Here is a 20,309-nt window from a genome sequence, read left to right as displayed (position 1 = left end):
ATGCTGTTCAGCTGCCCTGTTCTTCCTTTGTGACCAGAGGACTCATGGGTGCTCAGTAGACAGGGGCGGCTCTACCAATTTGGCCGCCCCAAGCAGTCGCCACTGAATTGCCACCGCCGCAACAGCAGCGGAGCTGCCACTGAATTGCCGCCACCCCCAGAAGAGCGGCAGAGCTGCTGCCGAATTGCCGCCGCGGGACAAGGACTGAGGCCCCATTCTGATTGCCACCCCAAGCACCTGCTTGGAAAGCTGGTGCCTGGAGCCGGCCCTGTCAGTAGAGGAGCACTCTAACTCAGGCAGCAGCTCAGAGGATCTTGTAGTGACCCTAACTTGTCTGGTGCCATCCCACAGCCACAGGCTGGTTTGCTATGCTCCAAAATTAAAGGATCTTTGGCATTGGGTTTCACAATCCTAAAAACTGGCCCTTAGGTGTTTGTTGGGAAGGACAATGTATTATGCCACTTCCTATCATGCTGACTGATGTTCTGATTGTTTCCTTGTACTCCCCTGTCTTTCTGTATCCATCTACTGTCTCTTGTTTTATACATAAATTACAAGCTGTTTGGGGCAGTGGCCATCTTTTTGTTCTGTGTTTGTATGACACTTAACACAGTGAGATCATGGCACATGACCGGGGCTCCAAGGAAATATAAACAACAATAATAAAAGTTATCTTTAGGAAAAATCAGAATGATAAACTTTCACTACTAACAATTGGTTAGCCTCTTTAAGATATCACTCTGAAAAACAACTAGAAACATACATTAAAACACCCCCAGAAAGCTGTGATATCTTTGAGATGTTTAGGCCCTCAGAATGGAGAGTGCAGGACAATGGCAGCAAGCTTTGAGGGCCATGAAAGTCAATTCTGAATTCAGTGGTGTTGTACTGTGGCTGAATTTGACCCAAAATATTGTTTGGGGGAAATTCTTATACCATGAAAAAATTGACTCAACTCTTTTTCTTGATTCCTGTTTGCTTAAGATAAGCAGTGACTATTCAGTAAGTCATTTGGCTAAACAGCCTGCTGGACTATTTCTACAAAGTGTCCATTTTTAATTCTGTGCTCTAAAAGTCATAAAATCACTTGTAAGACCATGGAGTGAAAATCCTTACTGCTAAAAGGCTTGTGCAAGGGCTGTGCACCACTTAAGTCCCACTTAAGCCCTGTTTCCAGAGCTTAAGTAGTGTATGACCCTAATGCTGGTCCTCTACAAAGGAGTCAATTTCACTCTATATTAATAGGTTCACACCTGTTTATGGAGAATGTCTCCTCTGCTGGGTTTCTGCATACACACTATTAGCTCATGAATAAATATTCATGTATGACTCCTTTTCCGCAAGTTCAAGTATTTACTCTGCTTTTCAAAATAGATATTGTGGCTACGAAAATAAGAGTTTGGACTAGTGTCATTTTGAAAAATAACCATTCTAAAAGGGACATTTCTCTCAAATTACATTTGTTATGGTTGAAAACATTGCACATCTGAGGGTTGATTTAATTCCCTGTAACTTTGGCTATTCTTAAATTCATACCCTGGCACTCTGTCAGAGCAAACTAAACTACTCATTGTTAGAGGATAACTTCTTCAAGACTGATGCTGTTCACATCTTAAAAATAGAGATGCAGATCCACAGCTGGTGTAAATTCTCATAGATCTGGTAAGCTGAATGAAGCTATATTAATTGGTACCAACTGAGGACCTGCCACCTGGACTCTCTCATATCAGCTGTTCTCTCAAATGCAGTCTTTTCTTTCTTAGCATAATATTTAGAAAAAGCAGTTTCACAGCTCCTGGGGGTATTGTCTAGTCTCCAGACTTCACAGTCCTTATTGACCTTCCAGTTCTTCAATGCCTTCCCCAGGTGGCCCTTTCTCCCTGAAGCTATGTGACCAATCCAGTAAGCCCCGTCCCAGTTCCTTCTCTGATCCTGCATCCTAGTTATATCTCTTTGGCTGATATAAGGCAGGAAACCTTATAAGCTGTTACCTGTAGCGCACATGACCAGGAGCAAGCATGTGACCTGAAACGTCAGCTCCCTGTTTTAAAGTGCCCAAGGACTATAACAAGCATACTGTGCATGTGCCCCAAGGCCCACCGCCCTGTTACAGCTAGGCTTTCATTATAGTGTTTTCTCCCTTGCCTGCCCACCCTGTAAGACTCCAACCTAGGTCCTCTATAGCTCTCTTTGACTTCCTCCTTTCAATATTCAAACGGTGAGATCATATTGGTAATTGATTTTTCCAGAGTTTACATTCCTTTAATTCATTGGGCCTTTTCTGTTTATATTTTTATTTATTTTATTTGTACTGTCAACAGTGTGTAAAGCATTTTATAGACAGGTAAGAAAATTATTTTCTTCTGAAGACCTTGCAAACACAGAAGGGGAGAGAAGACTATAAAAGCAGCATGATTGAATGGAGAAGTTTAGCAGGCATCTTTTCAGTTCCGTAATTTTTGTTGCACTGTAAATTTTTTTATAGAAAATGCTTGTTGTCATCTAGTTCCTGATTCTCGAGTTTATACTTCTTAATCTCATGCATTCTTTTAATTCAGCATATCCAAAACGTATCCAGTTAAGTAATAAGAAGAATGCTTTCAACCTAATTATCATCTCCTTTCTTCTGGAATCCAATATCGCATTCAGCCTACCTCTCAGAGCAGAGATGGGTGATACAACAACAAACTCATTTGCCTCCCACATCTGAGGACTATAAGTCTTTTCAGCATGATCCCTTCTGTAATACTGTGAACATTCAACACTCTTGATCAATCCACTGTGAAAATTCTTTCTGCTGCCTTCATTTCCTCTTGTTTTGACTGCTGTCATTCACTTTCTTGCTGTTTCTCTGCATCCCAACTCTTAAATTACTATAATCTACAATAATGGCAGCACCGCACCACTCTTGTAAGCTGTAGTGTTTTGGATCACTACTATAATGTGTTTATATTTCCAAAATGTGTAATGCCTTGTCTCTCCTCATCTGTATCTCAAAATGTGAATGTTAGCCTGTCCTCATTAGCTTCCTGCCTCTAGCAGTAGTACAAAATCTCTCTCCTACACTTCAAGAATTTCCATAGAATGGTTCCATTCAGCCTCATCTGTGTTTGCCAGGTAGTTTGTATTCTTCTTTATTGCCAATTTTTAAATTTTTCTTCCCCTTTCTCTTCAGAGTAAGGGTGCCTCATGCTAAGGAGCAGCAGTCCCTTTGGCAAATTCTAGAATGGTGTTGGACACAGAAAAGGGACTTGTATAAAACTGTGCTGGCTGTAACATAGGACCTGAGTCAGAAAGGGAAAGAGAAAGGGGAAACTGAGTGGATACTGAGGAACTTGAGGGGTAAAAGTCATATCGTCTTACCCATGCAACTGCTGTTATTGAAATCAGAGGCACTCAAATGACCAAGGTCGAACATGATTAGGCCCTCAGATTTGTATTGCTGTGTTTTAAAGCATTTTTATTTAAATACCTCATTCATTATTCCTTTGCATGTACCTTAAAAATCTAAGGACTGCATAATGTGCAGGAAGGAAAACAAGTTGCTGACTGTAATGGGCTAACCTTCTCACAATATCCTCTAATTTTGCACCCGTAATTAATCTTCCACAGTCAATTGTGGGCATACATTATAGCATTTAGAACTTTAACTATCTGCAGACACAGCCAGATAGAGCTACATCTTAATGTAGTCACCAGCAGTAGATTGCAGGCACAAAAAGAATATTTTTTGTTTGGTTTTAAACATAGCCAAAACTAGTTAGTGTGGTGGTGATAACAGAGAAATACTATAATAGCATCCAACTCTGATTTAAAAATTAATAGAAATATCAAATTAAATGGTAGGTAAAATATCAAATGTTCCAGACTAGGGATGTAAACTATTAAACAGTTAACCAATAAGTATTGGTCTTACTGTTAATATATTGTATTTAACATTTAAAACAGATTGGCAGCAGCTCCGGACCCCGACCCCCGCACTGTGTGGGGCTGGGCAGTAGCCCTGGACCCCAACCCCAGACCCTGACTCCCGTCATGTTAACAATTAAATGATTAACTGATATAATTTTAATAGTTTAAATGGGTACTTTTTAAAATGATATTTACATCCTTATTCCAGACCTGTGTAATGCACAGCTGTAAATCATTTTTAGTGCCAAATCCTTGTTCTATTGAGGTCAGTGGGAGTTTTGCCTTTAACTTAAATGGAATGAGGCTTTGGTCCTTGGTCAGGAATTGAACTGTGTCCTGTACTACAGCTGTGGAATGCAAACTACAAGGAAATGAAAGGAGCATGAATTGTTCTATAACCACATGATCACTGACAAATCTTTGTGAATGAATTTTCTAAAATCAGTATCAGACACTCCAGTATGTTGGTGTTCATTACTGTCACCAGCTGACTTACAGAAATGGTGGCAAATTATTCTGATGCACCATTATGGTGCATCAGAATATTTAGTGCAAATCTAAATGGTAAGAGGTCCCTCCTCTAAAATAGAGCAAATATTGAACATCCCAGTGATCTTTCAAAGGGTTAAGAGATCAACCTGAAAAAATCCAGAGAGTAAAAAAGTGGAAACTTTATGAATTAACATATACTCCTTTTTAAGTCTTCTGACATTTCGGATTTTGATGGAAGTGACTGGCCTAATCTGTTTTTCACCATTTTTATTTGCACTCTGCTTCCTCCAGTTCTTTCCTTTTCAGCCTCACATATGTCTAAGCTCCTTTGGGTACTAATGATTTTAAAGGATAAAGATTACAGTGTGTGAGACTACAGATAGCAGAGGAGTAAGGACTGCTAATTATGAGCCACGTGATAATGGGTAGTTGTGTAAATAAACAATTCACCTAAAAGCAGATCTCTTTCCTTTGCTTTTTCTATACATGTAAACACACATGTACATGCATGTGCATGAACGCACAGGCACTCATAGTAGCAGAGAAAAGAGAGGTCTCAGTAACCTTAAAAAATCAGGTTTTCCTCCCATTTCACCTAAATTCAATCCCAATTCACCATTCTCAAACCAAATTATTCTTTGGAAGGAGAAGATAGGCTTGTGCTTAAAACACTGACTTGAGACTTGGGAGATCTGTGTTCAATTTCAAGCTTATTTCTAGATATTCTGTGTAACCTTGGACAAGTTTATAATGGAACCCCAACTTTAGCTGGCACCTCTAGGTATTACTGTAGCACAAATAACAATCCTACAGCAAAAAGATCGGATATCATAAATGCAGGGTTTAGCTTAGTTAAAGAACTAAACAGAAAGAAAAACAGAACTGAAGGAGAAATCTTTCTTTAAAACACCTCTAATAATTGCAAAATCCAACACACAAAATGGTTCCATTACCATACATTTCTTTTGTTATAAATCCTTTTTCTCCAGTGTGAAAAGTTTTCATTTAATTTTACATAAGTTATAAAATAACCCAACGAGATGCTAAGAAATGTATAACTAGCTAGAGAGATTAATAAAAATGAAGATGTAATGAACCTGACTTTTCTATTTATAAAAAAAAATATTTAATACATCCACCAGTTGTCTCAAGAATCAGAGTTTGCCACTTTTTAGTGTTCAACCAAGCATCGACACAGCAATAGGCTCATAGTTTTTGACATAGTGCTAATGTAGAAACATTTATGCTTCAGACTAAATTGTACGGGCTAAATTTATCAGCATTGTATGGTTAACGTTCGTTACAAAGTAGTGTCTTCCTTTTTATGTTAAAAGAAGAACTTGAATATCGGGCATATTCAGATATGTTTGAAAACTTAAAAACATTTGAAAAGTACATGAATTTCATATTTTTCTTGCCACATTGCTAATTACTGAATACATTATGTTAAAAAACCAATGTTTTCTATCTCATAGCGTGTAATGTTCAGTAAAATATTCTAAAATCGAGTTGGTTGTAGTGAAGGTATGTTACATCAACTGCACAAGCACACAAATCAGGCTGCTTCTTTTCAGACCTCTGGAAACATCTTGTTCAAATTGGGCATGCTCAGAGGCTTAACCTCACCAGAGTTACTCCCATACTGGAAACATGCTACCTCTTCTGTGCAGCCCATCACACTTTTTTGCTTGACGTGTAGTGGAGTTCTAATACTAGATTTTTTGGCATTTCAGTAATTTCCAAAGCCATAGACAGTTCAACAGTAGAGAATAAACAGTTATGCCATAACCTCACTGTTCTGACACCACTGCAGGATTGCACAGAAAGCAACACGTAGCTGACGGAATGCTTATTACTGACACAGATATCAATAGCAGCAGAGGAAATGCAAAAATATTAGCCAAGTACATTCTGATACTTTTTCCCCCTGAAATTTCCTCATGTGTGAAACATTTTTAAGTTTCTCTTTATTAACCTTTATAAAGTTTTGTAGTATAACATGTTCCTAATTTACTGTAGGCTTTAACTCCTCATTAAGAGTATAATCCTAATTAGAGAAACTGGGATAGATAATTTAGTGACATATGCAACAAAATGTACTAAAATGGGAAACAAATCACAATAGTACAGCATTTTCCCAAGGTCTAATTACATCAAGTACTGTCACGGTGTGCGTCACCCACCGGCAGACTGGCACCTCCTCCTGGTTGTTCTGGGGATTAGCTCAGGACCAACACCTCCATCTGCACCTTGTCACTCCTTCTCTAAAGTCCGCCTGCAACCCCTCCTGCAGCATCAGGAACCGTAGTGTCCTCTTCGTGGCTCAGCCCTCCAGCCACGTCACTGTCCATGTTTCCCTCTTCCAGGGGAGTTTAGCTCCTAGTCCAGCTACTTCCCAACTGGCAACTGCCGTGAATTGCCCTGCCAGTTCCCCAGGGGCGAGTGTAAGGGACCCGGTCCGCCCACTACTCCAGGTCCCAGCCCAGGGACCCTGTAGATTGCAACCTCCTGCTGCATCCCTCTGCATCTACTATTGCTGCCTTTCCTTAGGCCACTTCCCCGCAATCACAGCACCCTCCTCAGTCTCAGCAGCCCGTCTAGAGCTCCTTCTCTTCTCCCCGGGTTTCTGTCTGCACTGCCCTGTCCAAGGCGCTACAGGGTTGCACCCTACTCCAGAGACAGACTTTCCTCCTCAGGCTCCAGGAAGCTACTGACCCTGCTCTGCCCTGAGGCTCTTTTTATATGTAAAAAAAGATTTACAGCTTTTCACAGTCCCTCTCCAATTGGCTGCTTTTCACACAGCCTCCCTAGGGCTCTATTAACCCCTTACTGCCCAGTTTGGGGCAGATACCTTATCACAAGTACACATTCAGATTAATGAAATTCTGAATTCCATTTGTGATAGTGTAATCTGATTACTCCAAGATAAAGTTTATGCTTGGGCCGCTGTAGTGATAATGGGGGGTGGGAGGGAAGAAAGGACATTGCCAACAATAAGGTGGCAGAGCTCTGTATTTCTGCTTGGGGCATTGTCCATAATAACACCCTGATCAGCTTGAAACAGTTTAGGTGATACGTTGTATTTTGTCAGCAGTGTGTTAAGTGGTAAGTAATAACAATGATATTAATGTACAGGCTGGTTGATATTGTTAATACAAATATTGAAATCTATTGGAGAGAAATTAAAGATGTACATTCTGTTGAAGAAAACACATGGTAAAGTTGTGCCTCTGCCTTGAGTCAGTAATATATCTAGCTGCCTAAGTCTTTCACTTGAACGGAAATTTATATAATCTTTCTAATTTAAGAGATCTGCAAATATTTTAATATATTTGAGATGTTGGCATGTGCCTGGCATCCAGCTCCTCTCCTGAAAATAAATACAGAGTTGAATTCCAAGATAAAGGAGATAAAACCTTTTTTTGTGAGGTGTATAGCTCCAGGCCAAATCCTGCTTGCCTTGTTCATGTAGGATTAAATTAACTCCTCTCCAGAGGCTAGCACAAAGCCTGTGCATCACTTAGGTTTGGGATGGCCATCTGGACACGAGTAAATTTCACCCATGGATTTTAAGACATTGAATGATGTAGGCAGAATTTGCACCTCTATGCAAAACTATCTCCAAAACCTCACAAGCTTCATCTCAGGGAAAACTATTTACTTCTTGGTTCCAGAAGGGTATAGCTCTGAAGGAAGCATTTCTGTGAGATATTAATCTACAGAATTTGGTTTCAGATTTACAGCAGAGTGGTTTTAAGTGATGAAGGCAAAGTGTTGCTGACCTGGTAAGATCTACTTACTGTAGTGTGAAATGAAATTCTAGTTATCTTCTGCTCAGCATTCCTAACCATCTGCAAGACAGCACCAGTGAGGGAATTTAGCCTGTGGCAAGAATTTTTCCAGTGACTTTGCCAGTGGATGTCTTTTTATCATGCAGGTGCAGATAGACAAGTTTAGTTCAGTTAGTAGGACTCTTGCCTTTAAACTAGGAGATCATGGATTAAAACCTACTCCTTAAAAAGAAAAGAGTACTTGTAACACCTTAGAGACTAACAAATTTTACTCCTTTTCTTTTTGCAGATACAGACTAACATGGCTGTTACTCTGAAACCTACTCCTTGTACTCCTGTATTGTTAGCTAGGCCATCCTTCAAATGAGATGTTAAACAGAAGGCACAGTAGATAATGTTCTGGCCAGCATTCCCTTTCTCAGTAATACAGTTCTACAGCTGAACTCTTGTTGGCTTTAAGACCCTGTCTTTATGGGTATTTTAATCATGTTAGTTCAATTGAGTTAGCTTAACACAATTGAAGAATTTCTTCAAGACACAGGCTAACACTTTTAAAGTCATATTGGTTAGCCTTGGTTTAGCCTCTGAGGTTAAGACACGGCAAGCTAATGTTGCTTCACAGATGGTAGCTGATGTCTTGAATAGGCTTTTCAATTGTAGTAAGCCACTTGATTGAGTTGACACATCCTTTTTGAAGAACACATCCTTTTTGCTTGTCAAAATAAGGTGTAATAGATCTTTTATTTACCTATGCAATACCTGCACTACCATGATCTAACTCATTGTTTTGAAAAGTGCATTGGGATACCTTAAGTATTAGAGCCAATATATTAAATAAATACACTTTTAAAAAACAATAATAAAGACTTTGGCATCAAATATCCATAATATTTGAGATATTATTATGTAATAATAGTTCATCTAGTTTCATTTTGTTTTTATTGCTTCCCTGCAGGCCAAGGCAACAGATGCGGATGCAGGCCAGTTTGGTCATATCGACTATTTACTTTATGATGGATTCCATAACTATGAAAAATCTAAAGCATTCCGGATAGATCCACATACAGGACACATCTGTGTGTGTCAAGACATTGACAGGGAAAGGGATCCAGCCACTTACGATCTCTTAGTGAAAGCTACAGATGGGGTAAGTTTCACCCTGGAATATTACTCGACTTGTGAGCATGTTTTGTATTTTGAGCACAAATATAAAGTTTTAACAAGGGAGGGAAGTTTTTAATATGTTTATATGGAAGTTGAGAGGACCAGCCTGCAGTCTCTGTAGACTACGCTGGATGCTTGCAGGCTTTGTTGGCTGGGATATATGGAACATATGCCTCAAGAATATCTGTTGAAGGCTGTGCTCTGTGGCCAACTCAAGAACTGCCCATGATGCAGAGGAAGGCCAAAGTTCCAATACAGCAACAAGGCCAAGCAAGGTCTCAAGAAATTCAGTATTCCCACTGACAACTTGAAGACACAACCCACAACTGCTTAGTCTGGAGAAGCTGGGTCAAGGCTGGTGCAGTCATCGCTGAGAGCCATCAGATAGTCCAGACTGAGGCCCACAGGTGAGCCAGGAAGCAGTGCGTGTTCCAACCACCATCTGGCGAGTGGACCTGTAGCAACTGTGGAAAGGTCTGCCATTCTCACACTAGGCTCTTCTCCCACACTGCTGTCAAGCACCATTTACGGACTGACTCTTCATGTTTCCTTTCATCTGTCAAGATGCTGGTTGGCCATGAATTTGGAAGTTGCAGAAATTTTAATTGGAAATAATGTATTACCCCTAAGGAAATAAAAACATTCTTGAACTAAATCAGAGAATAATAGAAAGTTATTAAAGTCTATGTGTAAATCATATTTTATCTTGCTTCAGATGGGTAAAAATAGTGCTGCTGAATAGATATGAAAATACATATATGTGTATGCAGTATCAAGATTAGATATATTAATAATGGATACTTGATCTGGATGAGAGCATTGGTAGTCTCAAGAGTTTCACACATTTCCCTTTCATTTGGCTCAGAAGATTTGGGTTTTGCCAAAACTCTATGATTTTTCAAATAAAAATATAGTAAAAGAAGCTCGGATGGAAATGTTATATGTGTATTCTGATCAGATTAATGCCCCAGTGATAAAGTTTAAATCAGAATCATGAGAAATCTGTAGGCACGCCAAAACTATAGACTCTTTCATTTTTGGATCAGTCTGTGATTTATCTTCTTTCAGGGAAATCTGATTTTTCAGAGGTTCTTGACTTGACTTTTAATTGTGGGAGCTCAGTGCTTTTAAAAATCAGATCCTAAGTTCCTCAAGTTGGCACCTAATATCCATGTCCACTTTTCAAATGTGCTTTAGTATATATCAGAGCTGGTACTGAGTCACCTTCCATGTCCACTGCTGAGTTACTGTAGCATGCACCTCCTCTTGGCCCCTTAGAGTATGTTTTCATTGCAAAAAAAAAAAATAAAAGGGGGAGGGTATGTGCTTAACTCATGATTGCTAAACTGTATTAATTAACGTCAGTTAAAATAGCAATGAAGATATGGCAACTGAGGTAACCCAGATTAGCAGCTTGATTTAGGGTATGTCTACACTGCAGCTTGGAGGTGTGATTCCCAGCTCAGGTAGACAGATTTATGCTAGCTCAGCTCAAGCTAGCATGCTAAACATAGAAGTGTGGACACTGCAGCACTGATAGTGGCTCAGGTCAGCTTAGGTGCCTGAGTCCAAGCCTGCCCAGCTGACTAGGTCTGAGCTTCGATGGCTAGTCCAAGCTGCTGCCTGTGCCACAACATCCACATTTCTTGAGCTGAGCTAATGAGTCTGTCTGCCTGCTCAGTGAATCACACCTCCCAGCTGCAGAGTAGACATACCCTTAAAGTGTTCAGGGGAGCCTGGAATTGAACTGCAGCTGCTAACGTGAATTAAAAGCCAAGCTGCTGTGTCTTCACTGCAATTTTAACCTGAGTTAAGAACAAACTCCCCTTTCCACCCCCCCACCCCCCCGAGTGAAAACGTAGCCTTAGTGCTTATTTTCAATGCTTGGGCAGGCGCATGAGTGATAGATGTTAGCTGTGGACTTAGCTGTGGAAGAGGGATTTGGCAAAAGAAGAGAGAAATAAATGGAAAAAGTTGGGAGAAGAGCGAAGGGTCATTGGTAGTGACAAAGGGAGGGAAGGAAGGAAGGAAGAAAGAAACTGAGAAGGTTAAATAGACAATGAAGAGGAGGAGGAGAGTGAATTTTCCAGGTGGTACACTGCTTATTTTACAAATGAAATGGTGCAGTAGAAATATCAGTTTCTTTCACCCTGTTTGTTTCGTCTCTATGACTTGATTTCTGAGCCTGGCTGCCTTTTTTTATATTTGCCTTTTTAGAAGCAGCAATGGGAGAAAAAGAACTGCTCAGAAGTGACCACAGGGAGACAAGTGTAAAAAGTAGCACCTTAGAGGCTAACCAATTTATTTGAGCATAAGCTTTTGTGAGCTACAGCTCACTTCATCGGATGCATTCAGTGGAAAATACAGCGAGGAGATTTATACACACACAGAACATGAAAAAATGGGTGTTATCATACACACTGTAAGGAGAGTGATCACTTAAGATGAGCTATTACCAGCAGGAGAGCGGGGGGGAGAAAACCTTTTGTAGTGATAATCAAGGTGGGTCATTTCCAGCAGTTAACAGCAATCCATTGGTGATCTTCCTGAAAACACCATCCTGGCCACTATGGATGTAGAAGCCCTCTACACCAACATTCCACACAAAGATGGACTACAAGCCGTCAGGAACAGTATCCCCGATAATGTCACAGCAAACCTGGTGGTTGAACTTTGTGACTTTGTCCTTACCCATAACTCTTTTACATTTGGGGACAATGTATACCTTCAAATTAGCGGCACTGCTATGGGTACCCGCATGGCCCCACAGTACGCCAACATTTTTATGGCTGACTTAAAACAACGCTTCCTCAGCTCTCGTCCCCTAATGTCCCTACTGTACTTGCGCTATATTGATGACATCTTCATCATCTGGACCCATGGTGGTTAGGGCTCTCATCTGGGAGACCTAAATTCTTGTCTGTATTGAAACAGGGATTTGAACCCAGGTCTTCCCCTCCTCCCAAGTGAATTCCCTAAGCACCACACTATTGGCTATTTTGGGATGAGTCCCTCTCAACATCTCCGATTGAAGCTGTTCCACTTTTTCATAGAGAGAGAGTGTGAGAATGGCCCTGTAGCGCAGTAGTTGGGGCACTCACCTGAGAGGAGGGACACCACAGTCCAAGTTCCTGTGCCAGTGAATAATTATTTATAGAAAGTGAAAGAGCCCCCACTCCTCAATCCTGGTGCCATATAGCCTGGTTGTTAGAGCACACCTGAGAGAGGGGAAGACTTTGGTTCAACTCCTGCTCCAGAATGGGGATTGAAGCTGGGTCTCTCACATCCAGAAGTATCCCAAACATTAGGTAAAAGGGAATCTAGCTCTTCATTTCCTTTTATTAAACAAAAGGTGGAAAATACCTGAAATTGAAATGAAATGTTTCATTTTGGGTCAAATGAAGCATTTAATTTGACCCAAAACCAAATTTTGCGGATTATTTTGATTTGCTGAATATTTTGAAAACTTTTTCGGTTCGACCTGAACTGATTTAAAAAATAAATAAATTCAGAACTGCTAATGAACTGAAAAATAAGTTATTAAGCCAGCTCTACTTATGAAACCTAATCCTTCTGTCATGAAAGCTAGTGACAGAACTCTCATTGATATCAGTGAGGGCAAGATTGGGTGCAGTATTACTGTAAGTTGAAAAACAGCAAAGAAATCCAACAAATGTTACACACAATCCCCCCTTCTAGTTTGCTAAATCACTGAACTTACATATTTAAACGTTTCAGTACAAAAGTTAAGTCATACATGTGACACGTACCTCATTTTGAGAGACGCCTCTCATTTTAGTCCCTAAGTTATCTACATGTTTGGTATTCCCCTCCACACTTTTATTATCGAAAATTACTTACATCAGAACTGTTGTAAGTAAGGTTATAGAAAGGAACGAATCCCATAGCACCTGCATGAATAATTTTTGTGTTGTTCATTTTGGGGTCTTTGTCACACATGATCCTCCGTAGCTGACCTTTGCAGATCGAGAGCTATGTGTGCAGTAACATAAGTTCTCTCATACATCAGATACTGTATATCCTTAGGTATATATTTAGAGTCAGACTGTACCAGTAAACCATAACTCTAAATACAGCTGTGGTATATAGCCACAACTTCCGAGGAAAGCTCCAGGAGGTAGTGTGCTTTAATGAGAAACTATGTCTCCTGGAGTTTTTGTGGATAGCAGATTCCGTGCTACCACTTAAGCATGCAGCACATTTTCCCCTCTCTATCCAGCCCATTTGTGGCTGGTGGTGGCGCTGCCTCCTTCCTTTTCCTTTTGTGGTTGCTTTTGCCTCTGGGTGCTAGTTAAAAAAGCAGCATGTATCCTCCAGAGACCACAGACTTGTGATTGTGGCTGGTCCCTGAGTGGGAGGGAAGCAGAAAGAGGGAGAAAAGCACATCAACCCTCCTCTCACATGAACCTGCACAATGCTCAGCCACAGTTTGGCTCTAAATAGTGAAACAAGTGATTAGAAGTAATACATTTGTGTAATATGGACAAGTTAATGATATTAGGAGAGCCTTAATTTAGTGGATTTCCTGTTTTTTCTGTGCTTAAAATGCAATGTTAAAGTTATAATTCTCTTTCCACCTGCAAACCTCCATTTTTTTAGGTGTGTTTGAGTTACTAGTGAACTAAAAACATCTTGAACTGCTGCAAGAATATAATGATTTTCATTCTCAAATAACACAAAAACAGGTGAAGGCATTTCCCTCAGGAAACCTTCCAAAATTTTTCAGCTGTAGGTTGAGACCAGGCATGGAAAATGTCAATCTCAATGGTGAGTTTTTCAGAAAGAGAATATGAAAAACAGGAACTTTAATGAAAGGTCTAACATAGTCTTAAAGGTAACCAAGAAAGGGGAATAAAATTGTATGCCCTTTTTCTGCTTTTTAAAGATATGAGAATAAGGCCTGATACGTTTTAATGTTCTTGTTTCCTTTGTTTATCATTTACAATAAGAATGCAATGCAACAAGAAATTCTGTGTTTTGTTTTCCCTGGATTGGATGGAGGTTTGTTTATACCCACGGTGGTACACCTAGCAATACGTATTGTTATACAATGAGGCATTAAAATAAACTCAGCTGCATGTATGAAACAATATCGAGTTTTTAAAAAGTGTGTATATGTTTTTAGTGTTGTACAGTTACACTCTGATCAAGCCTTATTGCTAATCAAGATACATAGTCCCATCCTTTTGTGTGCTCGCTTGCGTTATTTACATGATGTCCAACAGTTTGGTGTTCTACTTCATCCAAAGAAACAGTGGTCCATACAGTTGCTAGAGGATACCTACCATAGTATTAGAAAACTTAATTGTAGGGATGCTGAGATAGAATCCTTCTCTATCTGCACTACTAATGTACTTATCACTGTAGTGCATAGGCAGCAGTTATAAAACTGAAAATCTTATGACTTCTGTGTAAAGGAGATACAGATTATTCTTTTAAAGTACATTAAAAAGTTTATTAAATTAAGAAACACATTCTTTCCACATCTTTATTTGTTTAGTTCCAATTTAATTGGTTTTGTCTTCCCTTTCTGTTTGAACACTTGTTCCTCTGAAAGATTGAAAAGACTAGACCTTTTGCCTGTATTTTAAAAACAGTTTCAAAATCAAATCTATTCTGCAGAAATTGCATTTGCAGGGAGTCAAGGACAAAGCATTTTAACCACGATGCTTTTAAAGAAATCACTTCTAATTACACATGCAAGCACATCTGCTGAATATGAAGGTGTAGTTACATAACTGATTATGATGAAAATTGAGTTGTATGCTCAGAGATGATTACCCCTCTAGTCCACTCAGAATGGTCTGTTTTCTTATTTATGCAGATAAAATTGTAAATTCTTTGCTATTAAGCACAATCTTTTGAAAATTAGAAGTAAATACAATTGACAGTTTTTACAAATGTAAATCTTAAGGAAGAAAGAGAATGAGCATCATATATGGTGCATGTTCTGACCTTATTGTCAGGGAACACTTGATACATAACATTATAAAGAACAATGTTGATACTATCCATTTATTCAGGAATTTTAGAAATATGTGTTGTTTGCTTCATTGGATAAAATGGCAAGGTATATTGTTACCTGGTAGCACCTTTGACATACTGTGGGATAAATATGTACCCTTGACAATTCTTAAATCAGATAATTTTTAATAATATGTGGCTTATCCCGCCACTGTATGCTCAGGCCAAATTGCCATTCCTGAAATGAGGATTGCAATGGGAGCTTTATCTCAGAAAGGAGTAGAGGATTAAACCTCAAAATTATCAAATTCATAAGATATTGGTAAACATTATAAAACATATGTCATTTACCTGATAAACTAAAATGGATCTAAACTGGGTGATTATATATGATACTTAGATGTGTTATTAAAAAGGAGTCATTTAGCTAATAAAATGCTATTACATAATGGAAATGTCTATGAAAGCCCTTCAAATAATATTGGCTATGTGTTGAGTGGTCAATTTTTAATCAACACCAAAACTAGTTGGATCAGTTCAACATTTAAAACTTTCCCAATGCTTCTTGGTATTTAGATGTATTCTGATGAATGTGTGATGATACTACTGAAACTCGAAATGGCTTTCCTACTATGTGTTGTGTATAGAGAGAGACTTAAGCTTGTTGTCTCTTTCTTGTGTTTTAGCAGATACATGTAACTGCTACCAATATTCTTCTCTTTTTTTTGTTAGTTAAAGCAGTTATTGTAATACGCAAAGTGCCCAGTTCGGCACTCCTTTCTCGGGCAAAATTCCCATTGAAGTTAAAGCTTTTGAAATTAGTGGCTAATTCTATTCCTTCCTTGCCCTACTACAGCATTACAACTTAAAAACTGCATAAACATATTTCAAAGAAAATAAAATCTGTGTTCAAGTCTTGAGAACCTATATATAACCTTTCAGTCTGGAACAACATTTTAGTGGAATCTTATATCCCAGCACGTTGGAGGCTATACTTGAAATCCTGTCAGATTCTTATGCAGTCTTACAATGTAAACAACAAAAATGCAGCTGTTCTACATAACATCATAGGTATTTGTTAAGCAGTAGAATCTCTTCTGTCAAGAAAGTAGTATTATTTATATTTGAAAAATGGTTCGAGCGGTTTATAGTTAGCTCCATGTTTTTACACAGATTGGATGTTGCTAGGGAAAAGAAAGTCTCCAGTTATGGTCATTTCAGCTCTGTAGCAGTATATCATGTTCATTGTTTGTTCCACAAGTAACAAAATTTCAGAATCACAACAATGTGACTTGTACCCAACTTTATTGCCATTCCATCAATCAGCACAACTGTAGTTAAAAGGTTATTTAAGCATTTGAGAGACATGAAGTTATGTGAGCAATATTTCTAGAATACAAAGGCAAAATGAACAACAGTGTTCTACTGTTGCTTGAAATATGTTTTAACAAATGTAATTTTCTTTCAACAATGGGCATGCTTAAATCAGTCTTCATTTCCTGGATAATCAACTGTCATGCTTGTCTCTGAACAGATAAAGGAGCATATTCATGTGGTTAGAAATAGCAGCCGTTTGTTCCCAGTCACTAGGGGTCTTTCTCAAAAATTACCACTGCCAGGGTAACCTTAAAGAAATTCTACTGCATCAAAACAAGAAGGGTTGCATGTCATCCATTATACTGGGTGATGACAATAGTAGAGCCTCTCTTCACTTGTGTCTAATGGATATGCTTCAGGGTCAGGAAAAGGAGGCACTGGCTCTTCAACAACAGTGGTTAGCACAAGGACAGAGAGGAATGAGGTAGACCAGCCGTTACATGCCCCTATCTCATGACCCACCCTTCTAAAAATATTTCAGAATGGACCTTCCCCTAAAAAAGATTTTAAAGTCTAACTCCTTAAAATGAACTACTTAGGTTGGAGAGTGAAATGTCTGCATTTTTCCTTAGCAGTCAAGAACACAGATTGGGTCAAGTGGTTTAAAATTAATCCCCATAATACTTTGCTGTTTTTAAACTCCTCCCACCTTTGCCCCCTTTCCCATATTTTTCCTTCCTTCTCCTCCCCCCGCCCCAAAAAAGAAAACCCGACAGCACCAAATGGGTGGGGGATAAGGATTCCATTTTCAACCTAATCTCCATCTGTGGACTAAACTCCTTTAACTTTGCTTGTGGGTTCAGGATTCAATTTATTGTAAGAATACTGCAAATAAGTAATTTTTCATTACTTTACTTAATTTTCCTCATACATTTAAACTAAGGTTCCTCACAACAGTGTCATGACATTGTCAGTGCCAGGCTATAGAGACAACATGACTGTGAAAAAATATGGAAAAATGAAAGCCTCAGTGAGAAAATTTACAGATGTTGATGGATTTATTTACTGTATCTCAGCAATTCAGTACAAGTCTATAGAGTTAACAGACCAAAGATCGAATGCAGTTTTTTTGAGCTTGCTACTGCACTGTAGTGCAAATCCCAAGTGCAGAACTCTGCCTGAGTAACTGGACTGCACTCTGGACAGTTTTGTGAAGGCCAAAAAATTTTTCTCAATAAACGAGGCACACAGTGGTGCATGCAGAAATATACATCTGAGTTGCACCCATGGTTCCTGTGGCATCATGCATAAATTCAGAATTGCTAAACATAGCTTGCCCTTTGTTCATGCCAGTATCCAATTTTTGTGTGTGCAGTCTCTATAATTACTTACTCAACTTACATGTACACATTTTTTGTGCATAACTCTTTGAAAATCAAACTCTGTATCCATAGATTGTCTTCTTCCATCCGTGTTGTAATGTACTGTCAAGGGCATGTGCAGAAATCTGTATATCCCATCATTCCACTGCCACACAATTGACTTCTTGCTACAGAACTGTGCTGCAGAATCTCAGCTTTGTTAAAATGATGTTTTAGCCATTATGGCTGTAGAGAGGACCTTGAAAATGTGAACCAAAGCTAAACTGATACAGTAGTGCTTTCCTACATCTATAGGAAATCTAAAACAAAAGTGCTGAGAGGTGAATGACTGCGCATCTCAGTCACGGCTCTATGGCCTCCATGATTCTGCAGCTACAGAATTCATTTTTTTCCAGAATGGCACAAAATTCAATTTTTTTGCTATGGAATTTACCATATTGCCATTTTTCTGTAGTTCTGCCTTGCTCAGACTGGCCTGCAGCTGCTGCTTTCTCTTCAGCCTTCCCCACAAGGTCGAGTTAATAAGCAGTGTATGCTCCCTGTATTGTTCCGTGGAGCCAGTGCAAGAGTTTGGATTCTAGCCAGGGTGTGTGAGAGGCAGAAGTGTAAGCCAAGTGGAGAATAGCAGAGCAGCCCAGTCTTGAGGAGCTGGGGAGATGAGTTAGTGACGACAGCTGCAAAGCTCACCATCCCCTCTCCACCCCCTCCACCGCCAGATGCACAGGGACAAAAGGAGGGCTAAGGTCCAGGATGTGGAGTCAGGCTTCCGGGCAAGCCTAGCAAAAAAACTATGCTCAAAAGTAATTGTCTATTATTTGAAAATATTCACTGATGTAAAATTATGAGCCATAGTTGTGTGTATTTGTGTGGGAAATGGGAATGGATAGTATTTCATGTCGGTAGACTAAATTAATGTTGCCAGGGAAGTTAGGGAATGGAATACAGAGGTTGCTCCTGCAGAATTTGATCCCATTGTGTCTCTGAGTACCCAAGGGGGTATGTGTGTGTGTGTGTGCTGGATGGATTGTCAGCACTGCCTGAAAGTGTGTTTCCCTTTAGAAGCTAGTCTGTAGAGGAAATGGGCCCTAACGCTAATACAACTAGTGGAGATTCTCTTTTCGTTCAAGTGCTAGAGGCATTTGTTCTTGAAGAAAAAGGGCCTGACCTTTATCTGTGAAGCCACAGAAAGTGTAATAGGTGATGACTGTGAAATCCTATGTGCCAAGACGTACAAGGGATTTACATGGATAATTCTTGTTAGAGTTAACAAGAGTTCTATACTTAAACCTCATGTTCCTTCATGGGAGAACAGATCCCTTTGTGTACTGCAGTAGCTAGCACAGTGGAGCTGCATTAAAGATACTATTAACTCCCTAAACTCAATTTTCTGGCTTTTATAGGTGCCCTTTAAATAGTTACTTTTAACAAATGTTTTTGTTCAGTTTAACTGTAGATTGTTTTATATTCTAGCAATGCATTGAGGCATGTATTTGTTTAACTGTAACTGACTTGGATTTTTACTTTGTTCTGGTTTATTCAACAGGGTGGGCTAAGTGCCCAAGCTTTTGTTCGTATTGAGATAGAGGACATTAACGATAATCAACCTATTTTCGACCCAGCCAGCTATGTGACAAGCATCAGTAGTCATACGCACCCAGGAACAGAGATCATCAATGTCGTTGCCACAGACAGAGATTCGGGGATATATGGAGTTGTGACATATGAGCTTGTTCCAGGAGAGTTTTCTTCCCTTTTCACAGTGGATACTTCTTCAGGTACAGTATGTGTGTGTGACGCAGAAATTATAAGACACACCATGTCACACTTTTTCTTTGAAACTTGGTTTCTTTGTTTAAAATCAAGTCATAAAATCAAAACTTACATCCTGTGGCATATGTGCAAGATACTTTCTTTGTTTTTTGTTTTTGTTTTTTGTGAGCAAATGTTAAATGACCTTTGGATCTACTGGAATAAATAGAGCTCTAGAATGTATGTCACAGAAAGTGGAATGAGAAGTAGCTGATGTCATTTCTCTAGCATTTTAAATTGGAAACTAGAGCATTTTGGCCATGCATTAGTTGTGCACTAATAATTACTTTATACAGTATGTTAATGCTTAGAACACTAAAGACTTATCCTAAGTGCTTTTTCTTGAGGGACAGTTAGTCTCTCTCCCTCCTCACCAACAAGGAACCTCTTCTTCTAGACGTTTGCTCCCTCCAGGACTTCTATCAAATAAGACCCTTCTTTATAACCTTCCAGAGTG

The 20,309-nt window shown here is 39.3% G+C and overlaps 1 protein-coding gene across 1 annotated transcript in view; it reads left to right on the top strand.

The window, feature by feature from the left end:
* The window catches only part of DCHS2 (dachsous cadherin-related 2), a 227,127-nt gene that overhangs the window by 111,426 nt on the left and 95,392 nt on the right, over positions 1-20,309 (top strand). Inside the window, exons 2-3 of the mRNA XM_077816155.1 lie at positions 9,151-9,342; positions 19,587-19,818. Of these exons, the coding sequence (XP_077672281.1) occupies positions 9,151-9,342; positions 19,587-19,818 (424 nt within the window). The remainder of the gene's footprint in view (positions 1-9,150; positions 9,343-19,586; positions 19,819-20,309) is intronic.

This window comes from Eretmochelys imbricata, chromosome 4 (genome assembly GCF_965152235.1).
Source record: "Eretmochelys imbricata isolate rEreImb1 chromosome 4, rEreImb1.hap1, whole genome shotgun sequence".
NCBI classification, from domain to species: Eukaryota; Metazoa; Chordata; order Testudines; family Cheloniidae; genus Eretmochelys; species Eretmochelys imbricata.
The sequence above is the reverse complement of the archived record's forward strand: the minus strand, read 5'-3'. Positions and strand labels throughout refer to the sequence as shown.